This window comes from Stegodyphus dumicola, chromosome 5 (genome assembly GCF_044657685.1).
Source record: "Stegodyphus dumicola isolate Sdum_Otavi_A_Nest chromosome 5, ASM4465768v1".
Lineage (NCBI taxonomy): Eukaryota > Metazoa > Arthropoda > Arachnida > Araneae > Eresidae > Stegodyphus > Stegodyphus dumicola.
Window position 1 is genome coordinate 129,723,821 of NC_140772.1, and position 26,207 is coordinate 129,750,027.

General features: G+C 32.5%; 1 protein-coding gene across 1 annotated transcript in view; it reads right to left on the reverse strand.

Annotated features, from left to right (window-relative positions):
• DNAlig1 (DNA ligase 1) overlaps positions 1-26,207 on the reverse strand; it is a 170,789-nt gene that overhangs the window by 124,176 nt on the left and 20,406 nt on the right. Inside the window, exons 3-5 of the mRNA XM_085817061.1 lie at positions 18,859-18,973; positions 17,796-17,874; positions 1,597-1,657 (exon numbers count right to left, since the gene is read on the reverse strand). Coding sequence (XP_085673187.1) covers positions 1,597-1,657; positions 17,796-17,874; positions 18,859-18,973 — 255 coding nt within the window. The remainder of the gene's footprint in view (positions 1-1,596; positions 1,658-17,795; positions 17,875-18,858; positions 18,974-26,207) is intronic.

A 26,207-nucleotide genomic window follows, 5' to 3' on the forward strand; every position in this document is an offset into this window, starting at 1 on the left:
AAATCGATTCATTGGCAACATTGTACGTAGCGCATCCGGAAACTAAGTACCGTTTCATTCCAGCGCCGTCACAGCGCTGTGGTAGGCGTCCCGCACAGGCGCACAAGTCTTTCTTGTTCACTGACTTTCAATTGTCGCCATTTTTGTTGCTCTATGTTGTGTTTTCAGTTTGCTGTGCACATTCAAAATGTTTAAGACAATTAGTTCTCCCGCTGACTGTGAGATTCGTGCCATGATTAAATTTTTGAACATGAGGAATGTTAACCCGGCCGAAATTTATCGTTAAGTGACAGAAGTTTATGGGAAATACGCGATATAAGTGATGGAATGGTGAGAAAGTGGATAAGAATGTTTAATGCAGGTCGAACAAATGTCCACGCCGAGGCTCGGAGTGGTCGGCCTTCTGTTGTCACCGATGATTTGGTAAGGAAAGTTGACGAAGCAATTCATGAGAACAGACGCTTCACAATGACAACTCTTTCAGGGGCATTTCCACAAATTTCACGTACTGTTTTGTTCGAAATTGTGTCTGACCGCTTGAATTGTCGCAACTTTGGATCTGACGATGACACGAAAAATGCTGTGGAGTCGTGGTTATCGAAACTAGTGGGAAGTTTCTTTGACGATGGTATACAAAAACTGGTCACCCGCTATGACAAGTGTTTGATCATTGGCGGAAACTATGTTGAAAAATAGTTTAAGACATGTATTTTCATGTAAAAATAAAATTGGATTCGAAAAAATTGTTTTAGTATTTTTTTTTCCAAAACGGTACTTAGTTTCCGAATACGCCTCGTATTTCATATTTAGTTTTGGCAACAGTAAAAAATGAGTTCTTGAGTTTAGATTGAAAAAAATATACATGAGAGATAACAATTAAAAATCAAAAGTATGTTAAACTTCTATTAGTAAGAGAGAGATGTTGTAAATAATAAATTAATTAATGTAAAACAGTGTCTCTTATTTAGCAGCATCAACAATATATCTACCTATCTCTTTGTCTAGGTACCCCTTTATTTATTCTCAAATCTATTGATACAAATATGCAGCTGATTGTCCGCCTATTTATCTGTATATGTAACTGTGCATCCCGACTACGTTAAAGATCCAGCTAAAAGAATCGCAATTCGGAGGACAAGACCATAATATGCCAACAAGCAATACTGCTGACAGCTATCATTACGGCAAATTATACGAATAACAATTTTATGCAGCATGAAATGCTGCATAAAATAGCTACTACATCACATGCTATAAATAGCATGTGATGTAGTAGCTATTTTACTGCAAAATTAGGCTTAAAAAACATCAACTGAATCTTATTTATTCCTAAACTTGATTTTCAATTTTAATTTAACAATAAAATGTTTCATGCATTACAATTATTAATCATCAACAAAGTACTATTTTTTAATCAATAAAAGTGAATTTATCAAGTGTTAATGCACAGATAAAAAAAGGTTTTTAAGACAGAAATAATACTTATGATATAATAAATTATAAAAGGAATTTTCTTTTGAATTCGTACACAGGTTTTGTTAACTCTGCTTTTTGCATTAAATAAATCGGAGATTTCAAATTAAAAAAAGAACTTACATTGAAGGGGAATGACCATTCTCACATTCAAAATGCTGATTCATCTCTTTCTTTTCAGGACCTATAATTAATACTTTTATTTAAAAATTAAAACAGAATATACAATAAAATTTAAACTATAAAGTTAAAAATTCAATTCTTCCCATTTGTAACTCAAATCTAGCACAAAATTAAATGCAAAAATAATGCCACATCTGACTTTATGCTCTCCTGTATTACTGAAATTCACTTTTACTCAGACTTTTATCTTAACATCACCTACGGATGAAATGTTAACAGACTGACATTTATAAGCATCATTTTAATTTTTGTCCACTAAAATGAAACAAATAGTTTTTAGAAAATCAGAAGGATATAAATATCTTCAATTGGCAATTGTGTAAGATACTTAATTAAATTTGAAAGCAAAGGCATTTGTTTACTTGTTAATACAAAGGAATTATAGAATTCATATTATCTTCACATAATTTGACTGGCTCATGAAAAAATTATTTTTAACAGATTTACAAAAAAGTTGCTTTTCATTATCTGCCAGTAGATGTGCAGGAGGAAGATGCAGATACAGAGTTCGTACACATTTTTGCAAATGGAAATTAAGTACTTTTAAGGACCATTAATGAATAAAATTAAGGACGTATCAGCAAATGCAGCTGAATCATTCAATTAAAGAATCTATGCCTGAACATCACTTTTGTAATACCATCCTAAGAATAAAACAGACCCGTAACTAGGATGCATTATATTAAACATAATTTAATAAATTAATTATAAAACAAATTTGAAAATAACTAAAATTTTGTAAAATTTATCAAATAACATTAAATAAATATTTTACACTTTTATTAGTTGAATATATTTTAAAGAAGGCTAGTGACATTTTATTTACGTCTTAAAAACCATTAGCTTTATGCTAATTTTTTCTCTTAAGTTTAATTTCGTCATGCACTTATTCAGTCTAGAGGCTTAATAAATAGCAGACAGATTTTATGTCAAATGGCATAGGTTAAAATAAGAAGTAAAATCATAATCAGCATGATCTGTAGCACAAGACTGGAAAATGCCATGATTGCTGCATTCCTAGAGATACCTGCTTATCAGAACAGACATGAATGCCTGACGCTGGCATGGTTGGTAACTTTTGAAAGTTAGTTATGATTTGTCTGTTTGACCGAAGTTAGTGTCATAGTTTTGTATAGATTTCCTAGAGTTGTAACTCAGTTAATATAATTTAAGGTTCCAACAAACCACTGAAGCATCAGGAGGTGATAATTTGTTTTTTATTATTTAAAGTCTTACTAGTTGTAAGGAATACTTTTTACATTATTTTTTACATTTTTGTATTATTGTTGGTATGCATATAGTGATGGACTGTCGCCAATAGCCCGATAAACTGTATGAACTGGAAACCCTGCAAAAGAGTTAACTGTGTAACACATTTATTCTCTATACTTTACTTTTCTCACTCCTTCAGGAAAGGACAGTGAACTCCCTTTTTCAATATGTGTTTAGAATACTAACAAATTTTTATCTATTTTTCATGTATTAATAAAGAATGTGTTTTGTGATCTTACAATTTCAGTCTACACCTATTTTTGGATTACAAGTTAATTAGGTATGATCTCGCTTGATGCTGCGCTGGATACAAGGTAAGAAGAATCATTTTGCTCTCTATTTTTATTAATTTGTTGTGAAATTTCGAGGCTATAAAATGTTTTACAACAAAAGATTATGAGTCCTGATGAAAAGATCATAGCTAATTAAATAATAATAATAAAAAAAAACTGTAAAAGCTAAACTGTAGTTTCATATCAAAACCGAAAATAAATTCAAGTCAAATGCAAATTGCAAAACTGAATTCCAGCAATTACTCAACATGGAAATTGAAAATGCCAATGCTACTAATAAAGGAGGATTTTTACGATGTAATCGAAGATGTACCTCCAAGCCCCTTTACAGAACAATGGAGTAAACGGGATCGGCAATGTCGCGCGATGATAAATTTATTTATCGAAGACAGCCAAATAATTCACATTAAACATGGAACTTCTGCTAAAGCCACCTGGGAAAAGCTCAAGCAGGTCCATGAAAGGTCTAATTTTTCAAGTAAACTATTTCTTTTGCGAAAGCTTTACAGTTTGAAGCTTGAAGAAGACGGAAATATGCAAACACATATAAATGCATTACTGGAGTTAGTCGATAAACTCAAATCAATAGGTGAGAACATAAAAGACGAACACGTTTCGGCACTTTTGCTTTGTTCAATGGCTAGTTCTTACGATACGCTCATTACGGCTCTTGAAGCCAGAGCAGAATCGGAACTGAATACAGAATTCTTAAAAGAGAAATTAATTGACGAATTTAACAAGAGAGTTGAAAATAATTTATCAGATTCAAAGGCATTTAAAGCCTCATTTCGAAACAAGACAAAGAGAGAAAAGTTTTGCTCATATTGTCATAAAAATAACCATTTTAGATTAGAGTGTTATCATCTAAAATCGAAACAAAAAAATGAGCCGCACCAAAACTCTAAGAAAACATACGCGGATTCTAAAACACGCCATGCAAAGAATGTGGGTAACCTCGGGATGAATCAACAACAAATAAAAATTAAAACACCAGAAATCGAATCCAGACGTGACAGCATCGCTCTGTCTATTAACTACACCGTACATCAATCATCCAAGAGTTTTATTTTCGACAGCGGAGCAAGTAATCACCTGGTAAATAATAAGAAATATTTCACGGAATGTAAACCCATAAATCCATCAGATATTATGACTGCGAATGGGCAATGTATTAAATCAACGGCGATAGGAACTGTCCGTTTTAAAACATTAAATGCTAAACAAAAAATAACTGAAGTTCTCTTATCGGAAGTTTTATACGCTCCTGAATTAGAAACGAATTTAATCTCAATTAAGAAAATATCGGAAAAAGGACTTTCGGTTCTGATTAAAGGAAATAAATGTATGATCATGAAGGGAGATCAGATTATTCTAGGATGTCATGCAACTAATAATCTTTACCAAATTAAACCAATAGACAGGAATAATGAACCATCAGCTCATGTAGCATTTCAGTGCAAAAATGAGAACTGTGTTCAACTTTGGCATAGACGCCTTGGTCACAGAAGCGATGATGCAATCAAGCAACTTGTAAACAAAGAACTCGCCGAAGGAATTAAACTAAATAATTGTAAACATGATACCAAATGCATTCAGTGCACAAAATGTAAACTAACTGATTTTCGGTATCCCAAAGAATTGAAATTCAGGGCATCTAAACCGCTAGAACTCGTTCACACTGATGTTTTAGGACCAGTACAAACACCGTCTGTCAGTGGATACCTATACTTCGTAACTTTTATTGATGATTACAGCAGGTTCACAATGATTTACCTAATGAAAAAGAAAACTGAAGTAATTTCTAAACTAAAACAATTTATTGCTCTTACAAACAATAAATTCGGGAGAAAGGTAAAAACGCTAAGAAGTGATAACGGTGGCGAGTACACAAGTAAGGAACTTGAAGAATATCTTATAAAACATGGTATAAATCACCAGCTTACTGTACCGTATTGTCCAGCACAAAATGGAGTAAGTGAACGCAAAAATAGGTCTTTGATGGAGATGACAAGATGTCTTTTAGCTGACTCAGGTCAACCTCACAGATACTGGGCAGAAGCAGTGCTGACTGCAAATTATTTACAGAATTGTATGCTTACAAAACCAAATGCAGAAACTCCATACGAATTATGGAATAACAAGAAACCCAACCTCTCTCATCTGAAGACTTTCGGGTACAAGGCTTTTGCTTACATCCATAAATCTAAAAGAGGTAAATTGGATGATACTGCTATAGAAGGAATACTTTTCGGCTACGACAGCAGAAGTAAAGGCTACAGAATTTTAATTCCTGGAGACAAAATTATATTACAAAATTAAAAAACCACAAGAGAAACACTATTGCCGAATTTGAAATTGTCGAAAACTCCAAACCTTAAATACCGCTTTGAAGTGGTGCCACAGGCGTGCGTGATGTGCGTCTGTGCTGAAATTCTAATCATTTGCATATCTCACTTCTGCTAATGCATGTTGTAAATTTCATGTTATTTGCATGCTTCCTTCAGGGTGATGCATTTACAGTGGCCAGTAGTATATAATTATCCTAATCGTTTAAGAATCAATATCATAAATTGCATGTGTTTTAAACTGTAAAATATTATTAGTTTACGATTTCAATAGTGTTTTTTTAACAAATATTTTTAACAAAAAGTAAATAAATTTTAATAGTGATCGTGTAAATCTATAATACCTAACGGTATCTAACTACCTACTTTAAATACTTTGCTCACCCATAAGTTTTATCTTTGTGTGTTAAAGCAAGTTATTGCTGTTCATTAATCCTTACTGTAGTCACAAGATATAATTGTTGTAAAACATTTTATAGCCTCGAAATTTCACAACAAATTAATAAAAATAGAGAGCAAAATGATTCTTCTTACCTTGTATCCAGCGCAGCATCAAGTGAGATTATTAAGTGAGGTATTAAGTCGATCTGTACGATTTATTAAAGACACTGGAACTGAGGAGCCTGTAAGCATCTATTTAAACCAGGATGAAGAAAATTCTAAGGAAGAAAGCTCAGAACGGGAAGAAATAAAAATAGAAGAACCCAAAGAGAAAGAAATATCAGAACACGAAGAAGAACCTTTCAAAGTCAGAAGATCGAACAGACTCTCAAAAGGTAAACCTCCTGATCGGTACGGATTCCAAGCCAAATATCCAATCTCCTCCGAACCCAAAACTTGGAAGAAAATTCAAAGTTTGGAAGAAATGAAAAAAGAAAATGGCTAACAGCTGTTCGAGAAGAAATTAATTCACTAGAAGAAAACAACACTTGGGAATTAGTTGATTTACCAAAAGGAAGAAAACCAATAGGATGCAAATGGTCTTTCAAGACAAAGCTCAATTCAGAAGGAAAAATTGAAAGATACAAAGCCAGATTAGTCGCAAAAGGATTTAGCCAGAAGTTTGGATCTGACTATGATGAAACCTTTGCTCCTGTAGTAAAATACACAACGCTACGAGCCTTCCTATGTGCAGCTTTATATAAGAACATATCTGTCAGACATATCGATGTCAAAACAGCTTTCCTTCATGGAGAACTAGAAGAAGAAATTTACATGACTCAACCCGAAGGATACTCAAAAGCTGGAAATGAAAATAAAGTTTGCAAGCTGAAGAAATCTATATATGGTTTAAAACAAGCCGCTAGAGCTTGGAATCTGAAAATTGGAAAAATACTTCTAAACATGTCATTTAAACAAAGTAAAGCAGACCCATGCTTGTTTTACAAAAACATCAATGGAAAATTCACGTACATAATATTATATGTAGATGATATGCTTGTAGGAAGTGAAAGAAAAGAAGATGTAATGGAAACAATCCAACAATTGAACGCTAAATTCGAAATCAAAAACCTAGGAGAAGTCACCTACTACCTCGGCATAAAAATTGAAAGATGGAACTTTTGCCATAAACCAAAAGAATAAAATCGAAGAAATAGTTCAAAAGTTTGGACTTCAGAACGAAAAACCAACATATACGCCAATGGAAACAAACTACTGCAAACTAGAAGCTGAAGATGATCTTCTAGAGGATAATACAGAATATAGACAAGCAGTAGGGGCATTATTATATATTGCAACAATCAGCAGACCAGATATAGCATGTGCAGTCAATCTACTGAGTAGAAGAAACGAAAAACCTCGGAACACAGATTGGAATGCTATCAAGAAAGTCATTCGATACTTATATACAACTAAAGACTTTAAGTTGGTCTTCAACAGAATTCAAGAACCTATACTAACTGCATATTCGGATGCAGATTGGGCAAATGACAGAACAACAAGAAAAACCATTAGCGGATACATATACAAACTAGGAAATAACTGCATTTCATGGAGCAGCAAATGTCAAAACTGCATTGCACTATCTTCAACTGAAGTAGAATATATTGCAGCTAATACAGCACAAGAAGCACAGTGGCTGTTAAATTTGCTTGAAGATCTAGGACTAAAACAAAATCTGCCGATTACTCTCTATGAAGATAACAAATCATGCATCAAACTATCACAAACGGAGAAAAATAGCTCCAGAACAAAGCATATAGACGTGAAATACCACTACTTGCGTCAACTTCAACAAAACGGGATCCTGAGCCTAGACTACTGCAGAAGCTCTGACATGATTGCGGACCTACTCACCAAACCACTAGGCAAACCTGTGTTCGAGAAACTTCGAGAATCGCTGCAAATGGCGATCCTGCCCATCAAGTAGGGGTGTTGGTATGCATATAGTGATGGACTGTTGCCAATAGCGCGATAAACTGTATGAACTGGAAACCCTGCAAAAGAGTTAACGAGTTAACTGTGTAACACACTTATTCTTTATACTTTACTTTTCTCACTCCTTCAGGAAAGGACAGTGAACTCCCTTTATCAATATGTATTTAGAATACTAATGAATTTTGATCTATTTTTCATGCATTAATAAAGAATGTGTTTTGTGATCTAACAATTTCCGTCTACACCTATTTTTGGATTACAAGTTAATTAGGTATGATCTCACTTGATGCTGCGCTGGATACGAGGTAAGAAGAATCATTTTGCTCTCTATTTTTATTAATTTGTTGTGAAATTTCGGGGCTATAAAATGTTTTACAACAATTATATCTTGTGACTACAGTAAGGATTAATGAACAGCAATAACTTGCTTTAACACACAAAGATAAAACTTATGGGTGAGCAAAGTATTTAAAGTAGGTAGTTAGATACCGTTAGGTATTATAGATTTACACGATCACTATTAAAATTTATTTACTTTTTGTTAAAAATATTTGTTAAAAAAACACTATTGAAATCGTAAACTAATAATATTTTACAGTTTAAAACACATGCAATTTATGATATTGATTCTTAAACGATTAGGATAATTATATACAACTGGCCACTGTAAATGCATCACCCTGAAGGAAGCATGCAAATAACATGAAATTTACAACATGCATTAGCAGAAGTGAGATATGCAAATGATTAGAATTTCAGCACAGACGCACATCACGCACGCCTGTGGCACCACTTCAAAGCGGTATTTAAGGTTTGAAGTTTTCGACAATTTCAAATTCGGCAATAGTGTTTCTCTTGTGGTTTTTTTCAAAAAAAAAAAAAAAAAAAGATCAATTATGGCTTGTAGAAAACAGCGATCATCATTTGATCAAGTATCCGAGTTTGACAGGGGAAGGATAGTGACCTACTGAGAGTGTGGATTATCTTTCAGGGAAATTGGTAGTCATGTTGGACGAAACCAAACAACTGTAATGCGGATATGCGACTGTTGGATGAAGGAGGGTACGATGGACCGACGTGTTCGATCGCATCCACCTCAGTGCACCACTTCATGTAATGACAGGAACATTGTGCACATGGCAGTGACGGATTGTTTAGTCACATCATGAACCATAGAACAGCACAGCACATTCAGTCTGTAACGCAACATCCAGTGTCTGCGCGAACCATTCAATGCCGTTTACAGCAGAGTGGTCTGCCACAAGACATCCACTGCTTCGTCTACCCTTGATGCAGAACCACAGACGTCTCCGCCGCCAATGGTGCGATGAAAGAAGGATGTGGACAGCAGAATGGAAATTTTCTTTACCGGCGAGTCACCATGGAGACTCCATGACACCATGGAGAGAGGATGCTGAACAGCTTGTTATGCACCACCCCACTCGTCCTGCACCAGGTATTAAGGTATTCAGATTTGTTGTATGGAATGCAAAAAAAAAAAAAAAAAAAAAAAAAAAAAAGTTTAAGCTATGTAGTGTGGTGTAATAAACAAAAAGATTAATATGGGTCTCATTAACTGTGTACAAGACACAACACTAAATAAATTCTTTACACATGTTAATCACATATGCTCAAAATTAATATTGAAATAATGGACTACTCACTCAATAGTAATGATTTATTTATAAGGCAAAATTTGAAATTCATGATGCAAAATTACAACAAAAAGAGTATTATGCAGAAAATAATGTAGAACTTAAGTAATAAATAAAATGAATTTATTCAACCAATTTATGTTATTAACATAGTGCACTTTTGTTAAAAAGTTTATTTAAATATTATGTTAGGAAACACTACTATAAAACTGAGTGTGTTTACTTTATAAAAACCACAAATTTGTTTGTTTACATTCAAAAAGAAAAGTGGATTATAAGTGTTCACAGATTGTCAGACGTCTACTCTACTTTTTAGACATGTAAATGCTTATGCATAGAAATTACTTGTAACTTCATTTTAAGGTAAAATATATTCAATATTTTCACGAAAATAATGAAGACATTGAGCTACAAATGTTATTCTTTCTATACAAATAAAGGATTAATTACATGAAATATAATGCTTCAACTTCTAGGTTCCATCCTATGCTAATTAAAGGTTAATTAAACACTAATTTTTGTACTAACCTGAAGATTATCCTTTATTTCAGCTATTTTATTATACATACACGCATTGTACTCCATGCTAGTTCTATTATGCATAGACTTGAACTATTTTAAATAACCTGTAAACTAGGGGTGCACAAACTTTTTAGCAGATGGTCCATTCACAGAAACGAATTGGTTGCCAAGGGCTAATAGTGTATGGAGGGAATTTGAGGGTAGGAGTAAATGCAATAAGTTGCTTAATTTGCAATTCAGACATATAGTACAGTCAAAAGTCTTTAATCTGGACTCGACGGGACTTCGGTGATTCCGGATTATCGATTTTTCCGTATTATAGATCATCAGTTTAAATCTGGTAAGATGGCACGCAGAATTATTAATTAAAAATATGAAACCGTAATTTATAAAATAATGAGCAATTATGATCTAAAGGGTATCAAAATTTACAAAAAAAAAAAGGCTTAATATTTATTTGTTTACTTTATTAAACATTTCTTTCAACGCGCACATGAGTAAAGCATACATTATGCATAGCCGAAATTAGAAAATTGCAACCAGAAAACTATTTGATTTGTATTCGTGATATTTATAATGACGAGGAATTTGATTTAAATCATATCAAAGACGAAGTACATCGAGATGAAATACTACATTTAATAAGGAATTATAAGCCGAATAAAATAAAAACATCTGCCCTGAAGATAACGATATTGTTGACAGATCAACTTCCAGTTCATTGCGCGCCGCGCCGCCACTTCCCCCCCCCCAGCGCGCAGAGCAGCGTGAAATTGATAAACAGATTTCGGAACAGTTAGATAAACAAAGGATATGCCTTTATCCATTTTTTGGAGCAATTCCACTTTTTGTTTGATGGACATCGAAACATACTTTCGTTTTCGTAGATCCTTTGGGAGCTCCAGCATCGGAAATTCTATTTGACATAATCGAAAGTTCAAGCTTACTTTTATAAAATTGCTCTTACAGTCTGCAAAAAATAATAACCGGATCCAATTCGAAGATTAAGGAACAACGCAATCATCAACATTAACTGAAATAGACAATTAGATAATTTTAGCTTATACTGTCCATTATACATTAAACGCGCAGCGAAAACGTATTCTGCGCTTGTGCACATGCAAATGCGCAGTCATAAAGGTCTTACGCACACGCTTATACGCCTATGCGCATGTGTCAACGAGGCGCATGCGCAGACAGTTTTTAGCTTTGAGGTTTGGATTATAGATCATTCCGGATTATGGGTGTCCGAATTAACGACTTTTGACTGTATATAAAATTTAAGTTCATTCGGTGACCATCACATACACAGTAAGCAAGGAGGGAGGGGGATTGCTCTTTCCCCCTGTATGTTCTGTTGGGGCCAACACACCCAGTTCAGCTCGGGAAAAAAATTTCAGTTTATGTTTGTGCATGATAATTTAATTCATAAACATTTTAATAAAAATGTGTACAAGTTAAGCATAGTTAAATGCGCTAGTGTGATGGCCGAGACTGAATTTTATCAACAATTTTTTATATATTTGATTGAATGCTAGTTGTTGATATTCTTAAGACAGATTGCAAGTGTTGATCTGACAATTTATTTCTTAGTTTAGACTTATTTAGTGTTAGACTTATTCATAAGAGAAAATGTTTGTTCCCATATGTAAGTACTACCAAACATGGCAGCATATCTGCTTCCATTACTTTTTAAGTACAAAAATTCAGCAGGTAGAGTTTTTAAAAGTCAAAAATACCTAAAATATAGAATCGGGAATTGCATAAGTCAGAAGTTTGTGAACTAATAAGTTCCATTTGAACATCTTCTGGAGCTTCTTTGACTGCAACACAAAATGGATCCCTAAACAGTTTAAATTTAACCTTATGCATCTAAAAATCTGCAAATCGCTTTTCAAATGAAGTATGCAGTATCTTTATTTGATCCGAATAACCCAGTTGTTTATCAGGAAAATTTTCCTTAAGTTTCTTCAGGTAAGGAAGACAGACAAAATTTTGATAGCCAACAGCTGGAGTTTTAGTTTGAAAGCAGATACTGCATTGGCCAGTTGGCTGATGAATTGGTTTATCTACATCAGTTTTTTTTTTTTTTTTTGTTTAGGTCATTCAGTCATGGGCTGTCACATCAACTAAAACTGTTAAGTCTCACTTGAAAGATGGTTCCTTTAACATCCTAGTTTGCTTACCTTTTTCTTCAAGGAACGGTATTATTTCATCAATCAAATCAGTAAACCTTTTCAAAACCTCTACATGGTTCAACAACCATACTTCAGAGTAATATACGACACCACTATGCGTTCTAAGAATTCCTTAAATTGTCCGTGGTTTAAACTATGTTAGCGAGTAAAATTGATTGTATTGCTCACTACTTTCATTAGGGGGTCAAATCCTAGTTTTTTAATTACTAGGCCAGCGGTTCTCAACCTTGTGACTAATGCGTACCATCTAAACAAAAATTGAAAACATTTAGTACCACCACTACTCATGAGCAAAACTCAGATTGCCTAAATTTATGAAGTGTTAGAGAAAAAAACTCAATCAGGATGTTGGGGGTTTTAGTTTTTGAATTTAATAGTTAAAAATAGTTTATTTCTTTGCATACCACCTATTTCCCTTTTGTGTACCACCACTGGTAAGCATACCACTGGTTGAGAACCCCTGAACTAGGTCAAATCCTAGTTTAACATAGCTGTTCTTGGTGCATGATACAGTGAGTACTCACGCAAATTTTTGCCCCAATCATCCAAATGGTTTCTCAGTAGACTCACCATGGCATTTTGAATTCCAATCATGGCTGCTGAAGCTCCATCAGTAGTGACACTAACAAGTTAGTATCAAAATTATGTGCAGAACACAAATTTAAAATGGAAGATAAAATATCAGCACTAGTTGTTTGCCTCTTCAACTGAGCTCACTCCAACAAGTTCTTCACTCAATTCAAAATTTTCAGAAATTCCTCTAACAAATAAAAGCAGCTGAGCTGTTGAAGTAATGTCTGTTGACTCATCAGCTGTTAGAAAACAGTACTTAAACTTGGCTGCAGCAATATGTAATTGTTCATTACCATCATCAGATACATTTTCAATTTTTCTTTGAATTGCCATTCTGCTGGGACTTACATTTTTAAATTTCTTCATAACTTCAGGGCATATTTTCTCAGATGCCAACAATATACACTCCTTTGCAAAATTGCCATTAGTAAATGGGCGACCACTTTTAGCAATTAAGGCTGCAATTCCCAAACTAACTTCAACACAGTTACGACAGAACTGTGAAGATGCCTTTGTAAATACATTCCTTTGAGCAACGAAAGAACAGCGAAGGGATTTGATTTTACGATTTCGATCCTTTTCCTCAAGTTTTGAAAATGTTGAGTGTTTCATGTCATAATGTCGCTTAATGTTATACTCCTTGCAAACACTAATCGTAAAATTACATATCAAGCATGTAATTCTATTATTTTGCTGCACAAAAAAGTATTTTGAAGTCCAGGCCTCTGAAAATTTCCTGATATCGTCCACTAACTATCTTTTCATTTTGCATCCATTCATCATGGCAGGTATCAAAATCATGTGGAACAAAAATTACAAAAATTCTACATAGGTTCCACTTTCACAATAATATTTAAACAAAAAAGTGAAATATTCAAAATATGAAACTTCTTAGCGGTCTCAAAAAGAAAAATAAACACACAAGTGATAATACAATGTATAGTCATGAAGCCAAAAGTACAACGATGTCAAGCAAATGAATGCACCACTTCGGATCCGAGCAAATATTATTCTCTTTACTATCATATGCGAACAAACACACTCGTGCTATGTCATACCACAGACTCTTTCTCAATCTTCTACAGGTGTTGGTCCTATAGGCTAGGAGCAATTTGAGTGTTCAGGCAATGGATATGTTCTTTGGTTGATGCCGGGAACTTGGCTCAGTGCCAAATCTCACTTTGCGAGGACAGAGTAGAATGAGTAATGAAGGGCAGTGGCTTTTTTTTCGCAACCTTTTCTAGAGACAACCAATGTGTCAAATCACAACTAAAGTTTGAAAAGGTCTTGGCGAACACAGGTTGTGCATCCCTAAACTAACATATAACTGGTGAATTAATTAAGCTCTTAAAATATAACTTAAATATTTGCCTTGGAAATATATGTATATTGCAGATTTACTGTCATGTTCCTTTATTGATACACACAAAAATGAAAACATGGATATGACAGAGATTGTTCATACACTAATAAAACAACTGCAAATGTCTGAGAGTAAGAAAAGGGAATTTCAGAAAGCTACATTAGAAGATGAAGGGTTAATGTTAGTGAAAGAATATTGGCAAAATGGATGGCCTTTGAGTGTTGATAAAGTTCCTAAAGAAGCAAGATCTTATTTTAAATTTAAAAATGAGTTGAGTGTTGAACAAGATTTAGTTTTTTTTAATAATCGAATTGTCGTACCTGTTGCATTAAGAAAGTGTATATTAACATTATTGCATGAAGCTCACAGTGGGATTAAAAAATCAAAAGCTAGGGCTCAACAAGTACTATTTTGGCCATTAATCAACAGTGACATTGAGAATATGATTTTCAAATGCCTAATTTGTGATAGGTTCAGGCCTCAAACAGTAAAAGAAACTCTTGTTTCTCATGAAATTCCCAGTTTACCTTATGAAAAGGTTGGTGCTGATATCTGTGAGTATGCGGGGAAAAGTTATCTAGTAATAGGCTGTTACTTAACTAAATGGGTAGACATAATTCCTCTAAAAGATAAAAGTGCAGTGGAAGTTACTAGTAAATTGAAATCGATATTTGCAACATATGGAATATCCAAAACATTGATTTGTGATAACGTACCATTTAATAGTTGGAAAATGAAGAGTTTTGCAAGAGATTGGGGATTTGAAATAATCACTAGCAGTCCTCGATATCCTAAATCTAATGGATTTGCAGAAAAGTTGGTAGGTATAGCTAAGAGTTTATTAGATAAGAGTTTATTTAAGAGTAACATATCGAGAGCAACAAAATCTAGAAATGTGAAAATTTTAGAATTTAGAACAGAGCATTGGAAGCAGAATTTAGAAAGGCACCAGGCAGCAGAATTTAGGATCCACAGAGAATGTATCAGGTTAGAAAATGCCTAGTGCCATCCCTGTGTATGATGCATTAAGACATATTAGATGAATCGTTTAAATTGTCAGTTTTCAATTTCTTTATTAATAAAAAAAAAATCTTCTCTATAATGCCTGTTCATATGAAAAGATTAGAAGCATTTTTGATATTTTATGCTTGTGTCTAGTGAAAAGTAGAGAAAATAAAGGGAAGATAAAAACGTTAAGAAAAAGATTCTAGTAGCAGAAATAAAACATTCAACTATTATGTTTTCATTGTTCTTCCAGACGTTCTTCAAAAAGTAAGGAATTATGAATTAATACCATGAAGACATTTTTAATTTTGCCACATTTTTCTAGAATTTTCCAGAATCTTGGGCCTATAAATCTTGCCTTCAAGTCTTTCTAAACTTTCCAAGCTTCAATGTCTAAAATCCTAAAGAAAAATTACTCCTACCAATTCGGTAACAGCAAAAAGCCAGAAATATTTTGGAAAAAAAAAAAAAAAAAAAAAAAACATACGAAAAAGGGTAAAATTAATTTTATAGAGAAAACTGTTGCACATTCTGAGAATTCTGAATATTCTGAGACAATTACATGAGAAAACTCTTGCCATGAAAAAATTAAAAAGACATTTTTAATTAATTATATAGCTATTTTGCTTTTGCTAAGAACTGTTTCGTAAATTGTGCTTTATAGCATTATACCTTGCTTATTTTTCGGATTCAAAATATTGTATAATAAGTGACCAAAATGAACTTTATAATACAACAACAAAAAATAAAAATGCTTTATTTTAATGTTACTTCTCAAATGTAATTACAATACATTTCCATTATTTTAATGAAATTTATCAATGTTACAATGTTCTAAAAAAATCTTTGAAAAATTCCCAGATCTCGGAACTAAAAATTTTGGTACTTTTCCGTTTTGCTGGCGCAGACGATAAAGTCGTCAATAATGGTACAACCGATGCCAAACGGAATATCCTTGCTGGTAATCTTTTACTCTTCATTTTCAAAACAATTTTCAGCCATTTCTTATCAGATTGATTTTTTCTTTCAATACTGGTGTACAATTACATAGAATTTTTACCAGATAGTTCAATTTTATGTCTTAAGGACATTTGCGGGCGGTAATTAAATGAATTAGGATGCAATCGCACCGCTCACCCGATGCCGAAAATATAGAAAAGGGAAAGTCAAGGGTTAAAGTTATCATTTCTAATGATAATGCACTGGGTTTTACATAAATTCTGAACAAGCTATTTGTACGAATTGAAATAATTCTTGCATTTAAACTTGTATTCCAAATTAAGATTGAACTTGAAATTAATGTAGATAATTACTGAGTGAATTAGATTTTTGTAGCGTAGTTTACGTGAGATGAGATCACTTGTGGTCACGTGATGTGAACCGGCGGATCAGAATGTGGTACCATAAAAGCATAGTCAGTTCTTAAATTAATGTCTTTTTACAAATTTTTTGGCTTTTTTACAAAATTTTAAACGACATTAAAATGTTTATACCTTCAAAATAGGAAGTTTTTAGCACTAACATTTGTCAACAATTTTTATCTGTATACTGTGTGTTGTCGCCAATAAAGTCTGCTTGGCAAGATTTGCGCCGGCGAAACGGAAAAGTACCAAAATTTTCTATAGAAACTGATCTTAAAATCGCCAAAATGTTGATAAGTCACCAAATTTAGAGCAATTTAATAAAAGAATTCACATTCCCAAAAGCAAAAATTTGTTTAAGAGCTCTTCACTAGAAAAAATGAAATAATTTCGAAATGCTTGTGTTCCACCATTTATATTAGAAATAGGAACAAATTATAACCCATGAATGCATTCACCCATTCAAAAGATAACGATATTTGTCAGCGAATTGCGAAAAATATTCCTCCAAAGTGCTAATTCCCACTCAAAAGTCGTAAAAATAGATAGAAATTTCAGGTGATTAAAATTAAGGACCTTCTGCCAATTTTGGCCGAAATTAAGGACTTTTAAGGGCCAAAAATCGATTCCAAAAAACTTAGACTTTTAAGGACCATACGAACCCTGGTAAAGCAATAAAGAATACTGTTGTAATTTAAGATACACAGAGGTAACCAAATATAGGAGCTAAATGCAGGGCATGGTGGATTGAAATCACAATAGGACGTTAATAAATCCTCCTTGTTTCTTAGCCATTTATTCTCAATGGCTCAGCTTAATGGATCTTTGTCACACCCACATTTCAACACTTCGGTATGCTCGCTGTCATTTATTATGGAAAGGGGACACACATATTATTTTTTTACATGTCTTTCATTACATCACTTTTGCTATATGCTAATATTATTTTTAAATTCATTTGATATGATTTAATAACTTACATTTCATGTCTGAGAAAGTTCAAAAAAATTTTCCATATAAATTAATCACAAAGGTTTTCCCATTTCATTCCATTTTAGTTTATAAAAAATTTCGTAGAAATGTTCTATTTCTGTACAGCACAAAAATACTACATATACAGCTTTAATGGCTGGAAGCTTAAAATCCCCTTAATTTTAACAAACAGAGATTTACCATCTTCAGCAACTTCCATTGCATTACTTTGATCTGTTAAATTACACCCATTTTCTGTTTTAGAACCAAGATATGATACCTATAAAAAGATAGGCAAAAATATAATTCAAAGTAATTAATTAACTTAATTTCAATCAATAATTATAGTAATTAATTAATTTAATAATATTTGACGTGACACACAAATGTGATAACATTTTGTAAGAAATCAGTATCAATAACAGACATTTTTTCTATTTTGAATTGCAAAAATGCTGAAATTTTGACAGTTTTAAACTATACTCAATTTCATCTAACCGCTGCAGTTGCATTAGACTAAATCCTCCATTGATGACATTACGTGCAAGAACTGCAAACATTCCTATCAAAATACACGAGTAATATGCAAATAAAAACGAACAGCAGGTTTACTGCAAACTGAAGAAGAAACATAGATAGATGGAGGAAGAAACAGTGAGAGAAGGATGTGCTTGCTCGAAAGAACTCCTGGACACAAATTAAATTTAGACAGCCTTATACTCCAAATTAAACTGCTTGAAAACACAGATAAGTTATTAGTAGCGCTTTTCCATTGATTATATCATGGGTTATTTATTACTCCTATGTTTTTTAACTGCCATCAGATTACCTGTGGTTTTGAGTTAGTCAACCTTGGATATTGTCTCCTGTCTTACCTTTGTTAATTAGGAGTTGAATTTTCATAATATATCAAAAAGAGGTAAGAAATTTTTGAGACTTTACATAATATTAAAAAGAGATAAGAAATTTTTGAATTTCTCCAATTTGATAAAAAAAAAAAAAAACTTTTGAATTTATTTATTTCAGTTTTCAGCACATAAAGGATTTTTTTTTAAGTATTCAATTAAAAAAAATCACCATTTGTTTGTTAATTTTATGCATTTCTACAATAACAGGTAATAAAAACATATTAATATTTGAAAATAATAACTCAAATCAGAGAAGAGAATTTTAATACATAATCAGATGGCTTAAAACTCATTTCTTTAATAATAGATACAGAGAAAAAAAACATTTGGTCACAATATCTTTAAGACATTCTTACTTTTGCCATTGACTTTTCAATGTCTCTAGAGTCTTCATCACTTTCAATCAACTGTTTAACTCGTTTTCGTTTTGCTACTTTCTTTACTGGACTATTATTTTCCACAGCCGGTGCACTGAAATATGGCGATAATAAAGGCAAGATTAATTTTAAATGTAATTGCTTAATATAGGAAATAGTAAGAATCCTCTATATGTAAAAAATAAATAAATAAATATAATTACATACCAAATAAAAACTTTACACAGTAAAATATTCATACTTTAATAACTTTTTTGAATTATAAAAAGCTCTACTGGGCTGACTATACATATTGTTTTGAAGGGACAATGCTGCTTTTTGCACATTTCCTGGTCATCTAATCATTTTGACAAAAAGTCACTTTGTCTCATTTTAATTAAAAGCTATAAATCTGCCTTTACTAAGCAGTCATACATAATTTCTCATAATTTATCAACACATGACAATATCACTAATGCTGGAATAACTATGGAGTTTGATTATTTGACATCTGCAACTATGAAGTTAGTCTGTATTGATATCAGCAGTATTCAAAGAATAAAAAAAAGAAAAAAAAAAAAAAAAAAAAAAAGAAAGAAAAAAAGAAGAAAGAAAGAAAGAAAGAAAAACTGTGAGCCAGTTGAATTTTTCTGAAATACAGAGAACGTTCCTGTATCTGATAGAAGGATAAACAGTTTTCTGAAATGAATGAAAATTTGTCATGCTTATTAACATTTTGTGTAATATAATTCTTTCTTTCCAAAAACAGATAAAATACAGTACCTGTTGAAAGAATATTTTTCCTTATGAATAATATGCAACCAAATGAGAAATGCAGATTAAGTGTTGAGGCAATGAAAACTATTAGGCCAAATCTGTGCCACTGAAGGAGATAAACACTGCATAAGATAATTTCATTAAAGAAATAGTCATAACATAATCATGGCAAAATTTAGTTTGATGGGTTTTGTAACTAAAAGTTAAGAGTTATTTAACATGTTTTATGTTTTCCATTATCCTTCTTTATCATCATTAATTCTTGACACATTTGTGTCATACCAGTGTACTCATTTTTATCTCATGGAAATACTGTCAGCCTAGTTCTATACATATGCTAAAGTGAGGAGAATTTGTCTTTACACAAGTATTCAATCATTATTATGATGTTTTCTATCAGTCATATACAGATATTAATGCATCCCTTCTTTGGGGTTATAGAGACACTTGTGTCCAGGTGGGCTGAAGGAAACCTCGAATTCTTAAGAGATACTAATGCAGTTTCTTTAGTGACAGTAAACTTTATATCTTTAAAAACTAATTTCATGAGCTTTTCATTTATCCAACAAAGAATTTGACTGCAATGCTAAACACCAGTATATTGTATAAATACTTGAAAGTACTAAATAAATGTGCAGTGTGTGCAGTTAAAATAATTGTAAACAATACCTCTGTTTAAACTTTACTATTATTAAGATAAAAAATACAAAATAGTTATAAATTCAAATCAAAATTAATTCATTTTTAGTGCTGGTCTGCAAATTATTTTGAAAGATAAATGACACTGAGTATTTCAGACACAAATAGTTTACATGTTAATACATCAGCAAAACTGCCAAATAAAACTTATTAGTAGACACAAATGAATAGAGAATTTTTCTATTTCCTCACATCTTTAAATTGATCCTGAAAAAGATGATCAGAATTATCTAAATTATAGATACTAGCTACAACAAGATTTAAAAAAATAATCATACTTTGGACGGAGAAAAAATATTTCTTCTGTACAAATTTATCCAAAATATGCTAACTCATATGGCATATATATAACATATTCAACAGACTGCAAAAAACAACAGATTGCACAAAAGCCTAGATTTTGTTAAAATTCAACAAGATCAATAGATAGAACAAGATTCTATTATAATAAAGTTTCAGCCAATATTAAAACAAAATACAGATAAATACATTAGAAAATTATCCTATTAGACCCTATCACTAATATATTCTACTAGAATGTTCCAAGAAATATAGCTATAACCTCACAAAAGCCCTAGTAGCATCTGCCTGGAAATCAGTCAGGAAAGACAAAAATTATGCAAGTAAACAGACACAAAATGAACATACAGCATCCCACATCCATGATGATTTTTAATTTTATAATTTCGACATGCAATCTTACTAGATTTAAACTGATGATCTAAAATCCGGAAAAATCCCAAATCCGGAATCGCCAAAGTCCCGATGAGTTCAAATTTCGGACTTTGTACTGTATTTCTTTTCCATCCCGGTATCTCAGCATCCCTCGATTTAATCGATAAATGTTTTGTATGGCCAGGCATGAGAAAAGAAATAAATTCTCTTATGCATGCTCAGCTCGTTTTCCCCACATACAAATAGATTTTATAGGCCCTTTACTTCCCTCTGATGGAAAACAGTTTTGCATAAATATCATAGACCGGTTAACAGGCCAGAAGTTATTCCAACAAATGACATGACTGCGGAAACAGCAGCTTGTGCCTTAGTACATCGCTGGATATTCAGATTTAGATGCCCAGTTATACTTACATCTGACCAGAGTAAAAATTTTGAATCTAATCTTTTCAGAGAACTCACTTGCACGTTTGGGTGCAACGGGATTAAGAAGCTCTGCTATCATTCCCAGTAAAATAGAATTATCAAACGCTTCCATTAGCATCTTAAAACAACCCTTAAAGCACATCCCACAGCACAATGGACTGAAGCTCTTCCACTTGTTCTCTTAAGCATATGCTTAGTCTTTAAGGATGATGTCAAAACAACTTCTGCTGAACTTGCTTATGATAGTAGAATATTAAGAAGAATATTAAGATTACCTTCCAATCTAAATAATGGGTGATGCCATAGAGCAGACCTTAAATTCCGCATATGTAAACAGTTTGCTGCAGACAATGAGATCTTTAAATCCTATTTTTAATGCCCTACACAGTAATCCCAAAATTTTTATAAACCCCTCATTAAAAACTTGTTCTCATATATTTTTAAGATCTGATAAAGTTTATCCTTTAATGACACCACCTTATAACAGATCTCATTTAGTCATTGACAGAAATGATAAGAATTTTATTATTGATGTAAATGGAAAACATACTACAGTTTCAACTGATCGCAAAAAACCTGCTTACCACCTGCCAGATGTTATTATTCGTATCATGTCTTTACCTCTTCCTGTTTCAGCTTCCTCCCCACAACACTTTAATCAAACATCTACCATTCAAAGTGGACATAAAGTTCGATTTCCCAAGCATTTAGTCACAGACTACATTGAGTACAAACACGTACTATATTTAATACCTTGTATTACACACATGTTCCTACTATAATCACGTATAGCATATGTTTATTACAATGTACTTCATTTTCTATATTTCACTACTGAAGCATTATATCATCATTTTCTGTATATATTGTAAATATTTATTATAATTTGTAATTGTGACTTCGTCACTGGGGGCATACTTTTTAGCACTTCATGGATATGAGCAAGAGATGTACCACATTAAGCAATCAAGCAAGGGGTGCTCATCCTTGTATTATGTTTTATGTTTTCTCCCGCCTCAAAGTCTCTTTTGGTAGGTGCCGTTGGGAGAAGAAAGACTGCTATACAATGCTCCCAGTATGAATTTTGTTCTGTTTGTGAAATTAAAAATATATTTTTATAGTAAATAATGCTCCATGCTGTCTCATTCATATCCAGGAGTCAAATTAATCAATATCACCTTTAACTTATACATAACAATAAGAGAAAAGTTAAGTTTATGCATATTGACAGTATAATTTTGATATCTATAAAGTACAGGGCTACTTGGAGTTGTTTTATAAGTGTTATCAGAAAATGAAAGAATTTCCCAAGATGCAAGATTCAAAATATTTTAAGGGGAATAGATGAGACCATTTCAAAGAATTCGTCCCTTAGATATATCTTCTAAAAATGAATTCCTAATATCTCCACATCATATGAGTTTTCAGCTGGAAGTGTAAATGAACATGAAATTGTGTTATTAGTTCATTAGGTCTTTGTAATTAACAAATCAGAAAAGAAACGAGTTTCAGATTAATTAAAATTCATAAAACTGTCTTTATAATTTTGAGCTGTATATTCAAAAATTTTATAATGCATAATGAAGAATAATGAGATTTAACTAACTATTCAGTTTGTGGGAAATTTTAACAACATATAATTTTATAACCTGCAAGTTTAATGTTTCAACAACACAGCCATTTGATATTTTGGTATCTTTATATTTTACTTTTAATACATATATATTTTGTTTAGTGATCTTCCATCACAGATAAAGAAGAATATTTTAAACATTCCCTTTTTTCTGCAGACTGTAGTTCTGTGACCCGATTCACAGTAAGCAAATGCAAACAGAGGTCAGTTCTCAAATGTATTCAGAGTATTTGATATCAATTTATAAATGAAAATACATGTGCATATATTTTGTTCATTTTGAATAATACTTTATAGGGGTCTTCCACCCGAGGCCTGCTGAAGGCAGTTTAGTGGCCCCACATTTGAACCTGAAGAAGTTTAAGAAATTTTGATTTAAAAAAAAATCACCTTGTCAGCCTTCTGTCATAAAAAAAGCTCTTGTTTCTCTTATTCTTGATATTTAAACATTTCATTGACATGCCTGATATTATTTGAGACAAAATTTTCTGAAAATGACCAATTTTTCAAAAATTTCACTCTATCTTATGTAATTTTTAAAATAAAATTTTGACTATGCATAAAATCTCAATTCCATAAAAAAGGTAGGTTAAAAAGGTAACAGGTTTGCAACAGATGCCAATCTTTTATCAGTACTTCCACTACTATAGAGGGGAGAAGGAATAAATTAACAGAGTTGCCAAAGGGAACGGTAATCATAAACATCCTGTTTAATTTGGTGATAAACATTTTCTACAGCTAATTTTAAGCTAGTTTAGGTTAGCTCCCACTCATTCCACATTCTCCTCAAGTTGAACAGTGTTTGCGACACCAGGATACCTAGGCAGAAGCCCTACCCTTGCAGAAAGATTGAACATTTCAAATGATAAAAGGCAATAACCTAAAAATATACATTATATTTTTTTAATAATCTATGGTAATAAGTCAAGCTGGGAATGTAAAGCATTATGCTAAGGGAAGATCAAATGGGTAAAAGCTCAAACCGTAGAACTGGTGATCAAGTGAGGTGTGTAATTACCATATCTGACGGCACATAAGACACACCCTTATTTAGAAGGCCACACACCCGGACTAAAAATAGCATTCAGTATTGAAAATTAACCTGTGTCCTTTTTTGAGACCAAATTTAGGAAAAAAAGTGCGTCTTATATGCCGTCAAATACGGTATAAGAAAAAACATGAGAATGTAGTGCAAAACTATTAACGCTCTCAATCCATCAAGAATTACAGCAGGAATTACATATTATATTTTAGTAAGTACATAATCAATTGATGCATATATGGTTACCAAAATTCATTGAAAATCACTAATTTGTATTAAAATATATAAAATACCTATTACAACATTAAAAAACACATATGAGGTTCACACAGAGAAAATTAGTAAGAGTATACTAGAATATGTGCAAGGTACCAAGGATGTCAACGTATATTGAAATTACAGGATACAGTTAACTATGGCATTGTAGGTGGGAATAATAAGTATATAACATGACGAACAAAAAGATAAATTCATATAAAGTGCATGCAAACATGGTCAGCATAGTCTATTAATTACTGTGCACAGCCTCAAACATATTCTCAGATATTGAAAAGACAATTCCAAATTCTAAATTTTAGAACGTGGACACAATGGACATGAATGAGTACACAATGGTAAGCTGTGAAAGAAAAAAAAAAAAAAAGAACAGTGCGATTTTTTAAAGAAAAGTAGTCAGATCTTCATTTTTTTTTTTTTTTTTTTTTTTGTTTGTTGTACATAAAGGTAAGGCAGTTGCCTTATTTGCAATGACAGTGTAGCTGTGATGATGGAATACAACATTAAGAGACATTTTGATATTTAGCACAGTGAGAAATACTCTGCAATGGAAAGTTATTTTTGAAGTGATAAGGTGAACGAATTAAAATCAAAACTAAATTTTCAGCAGACTATCTTCACCACAGCGAATAAAGAATAGCGTTCATGTTAGTTACATTGGAAAACCCTTTGCTGGTGGAGAATTTGAAAAAGAATGTCTTCAGGGTGCAGTTCATGCACTTTGTCTATCACAGGCTCAAATAATATTGAATATTAGCTTGCCTGATATGACAATAGTGAGACGCATAGAGGATCTCGCAACAGATATATTCAGTGAATTAAAATCCAAATGCAAAACATTTGAGTTTTATTCTGTAGTGATGGATGAATCAACAGATGTGATAGATACAGCACAAGTAGCTATTATTATTCGTGGTGTTGACAGAGACTTCCCAATTATGGAGGAATTAGCTAGTGTCATTGCACTTAAAGGTACAACATAAGGAACAGATTTGTATTCGAATCTGACACAAATTTTGGATAAATGTGAGTTGGACTTCATCAATATATCTGCTATAACGATGGATGGTGCTAAATCTATGACTGGAGGGAAAATAGGAGTAACAACATTACTCAAATCTGATGTGAGGACAAATGAAAATAATACTATGATGACTTTCCACTGCATCATCCACCAAGAAAATTTGTGCAAGAAATCCTTCTCAAACTTCCTATGATAAATGTTGTTGTAAAAGTGGCTAATTTCATTCAGTCTAAAGGACTTAATCACAGGCAATATCAACAGTTCTTGAGTGATTTGGAAGCTGAATATGCTGATGTTGTGTATTACAAAGAAGTAAATTGGTTGAGCTGAGGAAAGATGCTTCAGTGCCTGTTTTCTTTGAAGAGCAAAGTTTAACAATTCATGGAATCTAAAGGGAAATCTGTTCACGAGTTTAGTGATGAGAAATGGTTGAGAGCCTGCACTTCTTGTCGATAGTACAGGTCATCTCAATGATTTTGAATTACCACTTGCTGGGAAAATACCTACTTGTTCATAATCTTTATTACTTTGTGAAAGCTTTTGAGACAAAATTAATCCTGTGAGAAAATCAGTTGCTAAATAAGAATTCCCAAAATTGATGGAGAATGTCAAGAACTCTACAACATAGAATTCAAATAATTATGTACAATGCATTTTAAATTTGAAAGAGGAATTCAGAAGCAGATTTTCTGATTTCCATGAAAATGAAATTTTTATGAGAATATGTTCTTTGCCATTTTCAGTAGATGTTGGAAGTGTTCCACCCAAACTTCAATTAGAATTTATAGATTTGCAGT